General features: G+C 42.4%; 1 protein-coding gene and 1 long non-coding RNA gene across 3 annotated transcripts in view; one reads left to right on the forward strand and one right to left on the reverse strand.

Annotated features, from left to right (window-relative positions):
- LOC123961299 (synaptotagmin-9-like) overlaps window positions 1-11,318 on the reverse strand; it is a 53,724-nt gene that overhangs the window by 24,353 nt on the left and 18,053 nt on the right. Inside the window, exons 2-4 of the mRNA XM_046036565.1 lie at window positions 8,562-8,737; window positions 7,024-7,241; window positions 6,247-6,787 (exon numbers count right to left, since the gene is read on the reverse strand). Of these exons, the coding sequence (XP_045892521.1) occupies window positions 6,247-6,787; window positions 7,024-7,241; window positions 8,562-8,737 (935 nt within the window). The remainder of the gene's footprint in view (window positions 1-6,246; window positions 6,788-7,023; window positions 7,242-8,561; window positions 8,738-11,318) is intronic.
- On the forward strand, window positions 4,172-5,810 carry LOC123961318. Of its 2 annotated transcripts, none has more exons than XR_006822706.1 (2): window positions 4,172-4,205; window positions 5,258-5,810. It is a non-coding gene; the product is annotated as an uncharacterized LOC123961318 (long non-coding RNA). The 2 variants fall into 2 exon arrangements; XR_006822705.1 differs by lacking the exon at window positions 4,172-4,205 and adding an exon at window positions 4,219-4,402.

Here is an 11,318-nt window from a genome sequence, read left to right on the forward strand (position 1 = left end):
TTTGGCGACAGATCGCTCCCAACACGGGACCTTGGGTAGCCAACCCGTATCAGACGGAGCGGATTTTCCCCTCGGGGAGAATCCCTTGGATTTTAGCCACCACTGCAGGGCTCTCATGTGCAGCAGGCCAGACGGGATTACGCTGGACACTGCTGCCAGGAGACCCAACACCCTCTGAAAGTGTTTTACAGTGATGGTGCGGCCTAGCTTCACTCTGGTCACTGAGGACAAAATGGACCCGACGCGTGCAGGCGACAGGTGGGCCCACATCGTCGTCGAGTCCCACACCACCCCTAGGAACGTAGTCCGTTGGGCGGGCGTCAGCACGCTCTTCTTCGCGTTGAGCCGCAGCCCCAAACGCTGAAGGTGGGTGAGGACGACATCTCGATGCCGAACTGCTAACTCCCGAGACTGAGCCAAGATGAGCCAGTCGTCGATGTAGTTTAATATGCGGATGCCCTGGAGCCTCAGTGGGGCCAGAGCTGCATCCATGCATTTGGTAAATGTGCGAGGAGAGAGTGCTAGGCCGAACGGAAGAACCCGATACTGGTACGCCGCGCCGAAGGCGAAACTCAGGAACTTCCTGTGAGAGGGACGGATGGAGATGTGGGAATATGCGTCTGTGACTGATGATGGCGGGGATGGTGAGCATCCTGAACCTGAATCTCCTCAGAGATTGGTTCAGGGACCACAGATCTAAAATCGGACGCAGTCCTCCGTCCTTCTTGGGAACTAGTACTAGGATTAGAAGTACCGGCTGTAGAACCCGGACTCCCTGACTGGCGGGGAAATGAATTCTATGGCCCCTTTCTCCAGCAGAGAGCGAACTTCTTGTCCCAACACCTGGCTCTGCCCCGCGTGCACCGCAGTCCAGACCACCCCGTTGAACTTCTGCGGGGGGTGGACCCGGAACTGCAGCCTGTAGCCATCCACTATGGTGCGCAGGACCCACGGGGAAATGTTTGCAAGGCTCCACAATGCTTCTACAAAATGCATGCGTAGGTCCCTAGTGGCACCCTGAAGCGGAGGACCGCCAGGGAAACTCGCCGGCAACCCACGGTGTGTGAGCCCGATCGTTTTCAAGCTGACTGGTGAGAGCTCGCTGGCGGTTAGCGTGTCCCGAGCGCCAAGACGGTGAGAAAACAGAGCCTGTTGCCTGAGCCGCCACAAGGGAGGGGACCTTGGTCAGCCTCTTGGGAGGCTGTGGGCGAGAGCGCCGCCTCGCGTCCCGGTTTTGTAGAGGGGGACCACGGGAAGCTCGTCTCTCTCCTTTCCTACATCAATTTATGATGCAAATGTTTTTATTTATGAAAAAGGAAACACAAAATTCAGGTGGCAGGTGAAAATTTAAAATCTAAAACTCTAACAGAATATAATTCAGTAAGGCTCTCATTCTGTGTTGCTTTCAGGTCTGTTTCTCCTGTAGATCAACTTTTCTCATGTAATATCATCCCTGCTGAGTCAGCACACATGCAGGCATGATGTAGTCTTTCCTCCTCTTTTGTCATGTTCACAGGGAGAGAATGGAATCACATGACAGGGTAGTGTTTTATCAAATCAAACACTGCTGTTGTGCACTAACCTGAAATGACTATCGCAAGATTGCACAGTCCCCCAGCACAGAGGCTGCCTGCAGAGCTCCAAAATAACAACCAGGTTTTATAATCCAAAATAAAATGCTCTGAATATAGTTTATTGCCAAGTTCAAACTTAAAAGTAATTTGCTTTTTTTATATTGGTGCATAAATAAGAATTAGATAAAATAAAGCAGCAGAAAGCAAATATTGATTAACTGTACACTAACAATGTAATATCTATAATAATAATAATAAAAATTATGTAACGACAGTCCCCTTTTCATACTATTTCCGTTGTTTATTTATTTATTTTAAGTTTCACAAGCCAAGAATTTTCTGTACATCATGAGCCAGATGTCTCTTGATTTGATTTAAAATCAAGAGACTTCCCCCGCTGCCACTTGCAGAGCTTCTCAACTCCCACAATGTTCAAGCACCTTTTTGATCCGCCATCACTTTTCGTAAAACTGTCAATATTCGACATGTTCACATTTGCTGTACTTCTCAGTGTGAACACACTTATGCCCTCAAAATAGTAAATGTAAGTATGGAAGTGGGCAAAGTGCCCAAAAATATTTTCTCATCGGATCTGCACAAGTCACGTACAGTAGTTGACCTATTTTGGTTTCAAAACAGCCTATTTCGCAGAAAGGTGATGAGTTTGCATGCCTGCACCTGTTGAATGCAAATTTGTAAACAGCTCTATATTCCCTGATTCGGAATATGTAAAGTAATTTGCCTGTGGTAAAAATAAATCCACTTCTGTTGCCAAAAATGGCATTGACTCGTTCATCAAAAAGAGAGCTGTAACATGCAGGCGAAAAAGAACACAACAAATAAGGCTAACAGCGAGACAATCAGACATAAAGCAAAATGGTAGGTGAATGAGTCCTGTTAGTATCATTTGTACAGCATCTCTTTTCTATCAAAGAAATTGTTTCTACACTTTTGGGATTTTAAATTATATTTGGTGAAGTCTGAAAAGGTCTTAAAAAGCATTGAATTTGACTGTTAAAATGGTGCTAAAACGCTATCCAAAAGATGCTCAAGGTAAACACATTACAGTTGTGTTCAAAATATTATTATATTATTATAACAGCCCGACATCACTAACCACCTCAATCATTGTTTGTGGTAGAAATTATATTCCTACATGGCACATAATTTATTAGTAGGTGTAGAAGAGTAATAGAAAACCAACAGACCCAACAATCATAGCATGTATGCTGCTGATTCTGTGTAATTGGACCATTAATTGAAAGGGGCATGTTCAAAATAATAGCAGTGTGGAGTTCAATTAGTGAGGTCATTCATTCTGTGAAAAAACAGGTATCAGACAGGGGGCCTTATTTAAGGATGAAGGCAGCAAATGTTGTTCATGCTGTGTTGTACATGTTATAGAGTATTTCTCTCTAACAATCGGAGTAAACTGGGTCATTTCAGACATTGTTCAGAAGTTCAAAAAACATTGTGCTTTGATTAAAACGTTGATGGGGGGAAAGCATTTAAAGAAGTGCAGAAAATGATAGGCTGCTCAGCTGAACTGATCTCAAAAGCATGGTGGCGCAAGCATCATGATATGGGGATTTTTCTCATACTATGGTGTTGGGCCTGTTTATCGCATACCAGGGATCATGGATCAGTTTGAATACATCAAAATACTTGAAGAGGTCATGTTGCCTTATGCCGAAGAGGAGATGCCCTTGAAATGGTTGTTTCAACAAGACAACGACCCCAAACACACCAGTAAGCAAACAGCATTTTGGTTCCAGATCAACAAGATTAACGTTATAGAGAGGCCAGCTCAGTCCCTGGGCCTTCATCCAATAGAAAACTTGTGGGTTGACAAAAAACATGCTGTATCTGAGGCAAAACCAAGAAAGCAGAGGAATTGTGGAATGTAGTCCAATCGCGCTCAAAAACCTGTTCACAGGTGCCAGAAGTTGGTTGACTCCATGCAGCACAGATGTGAAGCAGTTCTTGCGGAGGTTGTAAACAAAAATGCAGATACTGCATTTTTGAACAACCTAATATTACTTTTTCCTCACTTTCTGTAAAGTAAGGACAAATTTGATGATTATTTTCTTCATGTTTTCATTTGGAATAGGCTGTGCAGTGTTCCCAGTGCATTTGTGTGTATGGAAATAAAAGGTATTATAAGGATTTGGGGGCTTTACTCACTTTTTTCAACACAGTGCTATTGTGATACCTGACTGTGTTGGGAAAATTGATGATTAATAAGTGGTTATATTTAGAAAGCAGATTCCTCAGGTGTGGACACAGGAGACAGGACAGCTATAGTTTACAAGTTGGATGCTTCAGAGGAGGTTCTAACCCATTTATACTGACCTTATTTAGCTGGGAATGTTATTAGAGTCTGGAAGGTGTTAAAACAATATTTGTGAACAAACAAGATTTGTTTGTGTGTGTGTGGGAGCGTTATTCCGTTGGGTCTTTGCATGACTGTACTTAGCGATGCAATAACAGGTCAGAACTGGCTGAGTGCTGACCCAGCTAACGATCATTTTCTGGCTTTGAACTTAATTACTTGATGAGGAGCAGCTGTGTTGTCAGTGTAAGTTTCAAAGTCTCTCCCAAAAAATCAGGCTGACACTCCAGATACCAGGGGTAGGTTACTGAAACACTCTTTCTGATATGCCTGATTCCTTGATACTATTTTCATGGGGTTCCTAGCAAAGGCAAATGACATTAACTCATACAAATAAGATATGCTAATTAGATGGAAAATAGAAAAATGGCCAACTTCTACAGCTTTACTTTTATATTGTGAAGGTACATCTGATACATATTACAGCTAATTTACAGTAAGTGTTGGCTTGCAGTAAGTGTCCAGAATGTTTTAACCTTTTACAGCCTATGTGTTGGCTACTATCATGGACTGGTAGAAAAAAGTATACCATGTAAAGTTACTAGTGATGCAGCAGAATAGAAAGAACAGGGGAAACCTCCCATTATTCTGACTTGGTTCACACCTTATTCCAAGGCTGGTTACCCATACTGCTTGCCTTGTAGTCACAATAGTTAAGTGAAAGCGCAATCAATTGTGTTTAATCAATAGAGGTAGTCCCACTGAGGCTGATGGAATTTTTATTACTTTTGCAGGTATTCGGTCATAAACCAAAAGTATTAAACAAATTCAAATTTTGACTTCATGGTTGAAGCCTAGAGAATCTGTCTTGTCTTTAGGGTAAAATGCACGCACAACTAGCATATATTAGATTGTGAGCACCAAAATTATTATAAAATCAGGGGAAAAATATAACCTCAGCAATGATGGTCATTATAACTGTACTGAAAAACTGGAGCCCAGAATTCTTCTCACAAGGACAAATATAGCAGTTTTCATTCCTCTGTACAAGCAGAACAACAAAGAAAGCGCAAGAAACACTGATTAAATTTGCAGCCAAGAGTACTGGCCTCATTTCTTAATTGTTTACAGCTGCAAAATTTCACTGAGCCTTGTATCCTCACCTCTGACTCAGTTGTGTACCTGACTTGAGCATTTGTTCTTTCAAAGTGTTACTGTGTTCAGTAGTATGGAATTATTTTCCTATCTTTATTCAAGAGCATGGTCTTTCAATTTGAGAGCATGATTTATTGATTTCATGTTCATATTTTTTAATACTTTCCCCTAAAACCCTGCCCTCTCCCTCAAACAGCTGCCGCTTGTGCTTAAATTTGCTCTGCTGCTGCTCAAACTGTGTGCTTGCACTCCAGTTTGAGCCCTTCTCCTCGCGTCCAGGCTGCTTCTGTGCAAGTGTGTTGAAAGAATCACTAGCACCATTAAAATAAAAAAAACTTGACTTTGGCCATACAGGAGTATATTTTGTAATAAACGACCGAGACAACAAAATTGTTCAGTCTTGCTTGTTTATCTATTCTTATTCTGTAAACTGATTATGTGATTATGCACTGTATATTATCCTCTAACACTGTTGCACATAAACCAGAAAATAAGCATTTAAATCCCAAACTGTGCCACACCAGACTGGAGTCCTCACTCATCAAGACAGACGAACCATGAGGAATTCCCTGGCAGAAGAATCTAACGTCCTTACTGTGTTACTCAGTGTACCAGTGCTGTAGATTTATCCAAGTGAATAATGTAATATAGACGGTGTCGCTGTATCTCTGTCATACATGGGAGATCTGGGTCACTACCCCCAAGTGTTTCCCACTGCTTTCATTAAACATTAACTGTGTCTAAGTATATTTCTATGTCTCTGTCTCTTGAAACCACAGATGAGTTCCACTTGGAGGGGAAATGAGATGCGTCCATTAATACATCTCCTTCCCTCTGTTGTTGTAACAGGGTTTTACAGGGTTCTTTGCTATTTTTGATTGAGCAGATTCTGGCCAGACTGAAGAAAAGACTTGGGATTTAGGCGTGTATGGATACTGCTGGCCTTTAAATATATCCAACTGCAAATACGCTGCAACATTCTGGTCAGTTGCTTGCTATTAACAACCTACATTGGTCCTGACAGTGACAAATGGAAAGCTATACTGAGAAATGTAAAAAAAAAAAAAAAAAAGACGAAAAAAAAATCAGTAAATGAATAAAAAAAAAAACAGTGGTGTATGTGAGAAGAAGAGAAAGTAAGAGAGTGATAGAATTTAAAGAAGTTAATAAAAGTTGGTATCTCACCGAGGTTACATATTGTATGTCCCGGCACAGTTTTGTCTCACGGGGAAAGTCAGCAAGATCCAGGAAGTTGTCCACCACCACTTGGCCAATCAAATCATGGCGAGAGAACCTATCAAAGTCGTAGACGCTGAAGTGCAGCTTCCGGCCTGACAGCTCGGCGTATGCTACAGGAAAGAGAAATACCTCATCAAACACTGGGTTGAGTGTCTTGCGGTGCACCTTGGTCTGGTGCTTGTTTTTGCGGTCAGGCAGCAGGTAGATCTTGACGTAAGGATCGGAGGTCCCTGAGAAGTCCTTGGCGGGGAGGTCCTGGGCCTTGTGGATCTTCACGATCAGCTGCTCAATGTCAAAGTCAAACTTCAGGACAAAGTGGAGACGCCCACAGCTGTCGGTGCGACGACCATCTTCTGCGTCAACCGAGCGTTGCTTGTACAGTTCTGGTTTGATTCTACCCAAACCAGACAGAGATTCCTGGCGCTGGAACTGAGCAGGATTGAAATCCGGATTGGACAAGTTCATCTGACGACGGATGGAGTTGTGCCTGTAACAAAGTGAAATTTGGATCAGGTAAGATCATTCAAACCATTTTCACTGACTGTATTCTTTGTTGAGTCTCTGTTGCTGTAAGGCAACTGCTGAAGCCACTGAAATCCCTTAACCCTGATGTTTTATAAAGTATTCGATAAAGTATCTCTGAACCCAGAGGTCTAGGTGTCTGTTTTTAACCTGCAAATACCAGAAGTTGGGCAGTAGCTTTGGGGATTGACATGTACTGACCGTACAGATGAGGTAGGCTCAGTAATCTGTCTCTGGACCCTGTCTCTGGCCAGAGTGTGGACCTGGTTTTTCTCCACCTTATTCTGGGTCTCCAGCGGGATGTCAGGCGACGTGTGGCTTATCTTTAGGGCTGACTCTGGGACAGCCACAGCCGAGGGGGGCCCTGAAGGCTCCTTCACACAGCCATCCTCGCTGTACTCCCTTTCCTCCCCGTCCACCTGCACAGCAGACACCAGTGTTGTCAGTGAATCCTATTGTAGAAATGCTAACTTGGGAACGGGAAATTAGGTTGGGAGTTTGGAGGAGTTGTAGTAATATAAAATGGATTTATTTTTAAGCTGAAGCGATACTGTGCCTTGGTAGACCAGTTCATCTTTATTTAAGAAATTAATTGTTCAGTAGACAAACGAAAGCTTCCATGTGGTCGGACTCTCTGGTAACAAAGTTGAAAGTATCTTTATGAGAAAACTGAGCTGTCAGACAAGGACTGAACAGATTAATGTATGTGTTGTAACTACAGGAGTTCACTCAGTAGAGTGTAGGCTCTTCCGGGCCTGGTATCACCAAATGGCATACGATTAACACTGCAATGTCTTTTAGCATTCGTGCTGTACTTTTTTGTGTGTACTGACCTGTGCAGAGATGGCATGTCATTTTACATGCAAATGTCATTGAGAAAAAAAACAAGTCAGGTGACAAAGTCCACGTAGGGATGAGGTAGGGTGAAAATTTGTAAATCTGGCAGTGGTGAAGGCATGACCTTACCTACTCTGCCTCTGATTGGCAATGACATTTCTCACGTAGCCCTTGCTTTTCTGCTATCTTCTGCAAATTAGCTCGAAATTGTTAAGCCATAATAATTTATTCCAACTGCAGTCCATTTGTTTACAGTATATATATAGAAACCCATTCACTCATTTATAAATAAAGATCTGTATATGTTTAAACCACCAGCATCCATCTGGTTGACTTGACTCATTAGCGAGGTCTGATGAATCAATGGCTGACTACCATTGATCCTTGAAATGTGATGTGGTGTTATGTTGAGCCATGACTTACTACTATTTTAAACACTGTTTATTCTATTCAAGGCATGGCATTCAAATAAAGCAAGCGTTACACTGTGATTGTATTGCAAGCTGCCTTCGCATCTCTTTCATCCACCAAAGTGGCTGGTGGATCTTGTTACGGATAGTTAATGAAAAACAAAAAATAGCCACTACTTTGCTACCTGTACTGTGAACAAATGGACTGCTTTTACAATAAATTATACAGCTTAACAAAGTAGGGCTACATAAGAAACATCATCATTGTTAGGCTGAACCAGTCAGAGGCAGAGTAGGTTGGGTCATGCCTTCACCATAATAGTATCTGCAAATTTGCAGTCTGGGTGGACATAGCTATCATATTCTGCTTCCCTGCTTCATCCTTAGAGACCTGCTGCTTCTGTGATAGCTACTGTGATTCAATACTGATTAACTTTATGTTGCTCACTGTCCTGGCACTTTGAGTTTTGAATGTGAGCCTCTCCTCCTTACCTCTGTGAGGACAGGCTGTTGGTCTCCTCCCAGGAAGTACGCTCCTTTGAGGACATCCGGGAGGAAACGGCCACTCAGTGGCACCCAGCACAACTTCCATGAGACAAAGAGGGAGACGCTGAAGAGAGCCAGACCACAGGTGGTCACCAGAAGGGACAACAGGCTCACCGATACATCTAGAGATGGAAAGGAGAGAGAGAGAGAGACTCACTGAGCAGTGAACACAGCTTTGGCAGTTAAAAATTCTGGCACAGACAAACCTGGCTCCCCAAGGAGGACAAACTGCATTTATTCAGAGTGCTAAATGAGAAGGAAATCTATATGGAAGATTTTATTGGACTTTAATATTTGTAACCCACAGAAAACAATCCACAAATGTGTACTAAGATGCGCAAATATTTCATTCTCTTTGTGTAATACATAGGCTATTGTGTGCAATATCTCATTGTGGAAGGGTTGTGCTACATTTGTGGGGAATGCAGCCGACGGGGTTGTTCAATCAAAAACTACTGTTGGAAGAAGGAGTTAAGGCAGGGGCAGCTTGTTCATTAGGGCGACCGGGCGACGCACAGCCAAGCCGGGAAAGGCAGGGGATTTTTCTCATCCTTTCTACCACACTGTTTGTTAGGTGTGACTTTTTTTGACAGTTTGTCTCTGAATATCGCTGTCCAATCAGCGTCAAGTCGTGTTCCGTGGAGTCCCGCCTCTTTTGATGTGATTTCAGTCTGGTTGTAAATCGCCCAGATCTCTCTCATAGACTTTCATGTAAAGGCAGTTTTTTTCGAGCTGCGGCCGCTGCAATACAATCTCTATGGGTTCCGGGAGGGCTCACACTTACGTGTTTACGTCATGCGCCCAGCAGCAGAGCTACACTTCTGCCACCTGAAAATGACTCGGCAGTCCTCCAGCTTGTTCCTCTCACTACGAAAAACTGCTGTACAAAACGTACGTTCAGGCTGAAAATTCAAACGTGGTGTTGGGAGATGCAGCGACTTTACCAGCGGTGAGTAAGACACAGTTTAAATAATACATGTAATTTGTTAAGCTATGAGGAGAGGAAAAGTCCGCTAGCCACTAGGCTAATTTATGCTCTGTAAAATGCCATAGGCTAAGCTAATAATTGTGACTGTAAAAAAAATACTGGTTATTATTAAACAAACTTTTATGCTTATGTTAAATGTGATTGTTATCAAGCCATGTTTTTATATGTGTTGGTGGAGTCAATTTAAAGTTAGCTGCACTTAACCAGTAACAATTATTTTTTGTGTTGTTTTTTTCTTTTATTGCCAGAGGAGGTAGCATGATGTGGTCACCACTGGCATTTTGTCAGAGGAGGGTAAAAAGAAGAAAGAGAAGTAGGAAAGCAACACAGAAAATAAACCAAAAACAATAGAATATACCTTTTATATTTCCCCTTACACGCCTTGATGTTTATGTGTAAATACTGCACCTTATTCTGGATTTGTTGTTCCTAAATAAAAGGTTTGTCACAGATAAATCAGATGAGTGTGAGAGTCGTCCTTTTTTCATTAATGCTAAAGAAGTTGCCTTTACATCCAAAGGTCTAAAGATCTGTTGATCTTAACTGTGGACTGTTCATTCATTGTAGACGTTGACAATGAACTTCAGTATGTAGCTGTTCACTAATACTGTACAGTATGTAGCCTAAGGAACAATCCTTGTCTTATAGCAGACTAAGACCATTGAACGCATCATCGCAACAATTGCCCCCCCCCTAAGAAATTTGGCAGGAGCCGCCACCTGGTTAAGGTGATATGAAATGGAGGCTTCCCTGCTGTCCAATTTGCATACCAAATTTGGGGCATGCTCTCTCCTCCCCTATCTGTGCCTGATCATGCTCTGTGCATGTGCACCCAGTGTCCACTTTGACCACACCCCCAAAGCGCAGCAGTGAGTGAGACATGCAGAGGAGCAGATGAAAGCTGGGCTTCACTTCACAGATTATGGTGTATTCTGATGGACAGCTCTCTTTTGAGTGTGCGTGTGCGTCAATGAGAACGTGAGTTTATTGTTGATGTTATGTTACACACTATTGTCCTAATACTAATGTTTATATTTAACCGAGAGTGGTTTTAGACAGTTAGTAGTTGTATTCTGTAGAGGACGCAACACAGCGCTAGCTGCTTGATTTTAAAAAAAAGTCTACACACCCCTGTTAAAGGTTCAGTGTGTAATATTTCTGAGGATCTATTGACAGAAATGCAATATAAGATCTGAAATTATGACTGTCAGTACTACTTTGTGTTTCTTGTGATGTAAAATAATGAGACAAAGATAAATCATATCAGAACTTTTTTCCACCTTTATTGTGACCTATAATGTGAACAATTCAATAGAAAAACAGAAATCTTCGAGGAGGAAAAATGAAAAATGAAATCCTTACAATAACCTGGTTGCATAACTGGGGATGTAGCTGTGTTCAGAATTAATCAATCACATTCAAACTCATGTTAACTAGAAGTCATTACACACCTGCCATCATTTAAAGTGACACTGATTAATCACAAATAAAGTTCAGCTGATATTTTCTTAGTTGCATTTGTGACAACTTCCCCCAGTCTGCCGGCCTGCGTGTGTCTTCTCTGTTTTGCAGATGCTGGGTGTGGCTTGTAGGTGGAGCTGGGAGGGTCTGAAGATTAATGTTTTGGAACGGCCCAGCCAGAGCCCAGACCTGAATCCAATTGAACATCTGTGGGGTGAGCTGAAGAGGGCTGAGCACAGGCGATGTCCTCGCAA

The sequence above is a fragment of the Micropterus dolomieu genome, linkage group LG22 (genome assembly GCF_021292245.1).
Source record: "Micropterus dolomieu isolate WLL.071019.BEF.003 ecotype Adirondacks linkage group LG22, ASM2129224v1, whole genome shotgun sequence".
NCBI classification, from domain to species: Eukaryota; Metazoa; Chordata; class Actinopteri; order Centrarchiformes; family Centrarchidae; genus Micropterus; species Micropterus dolomieu.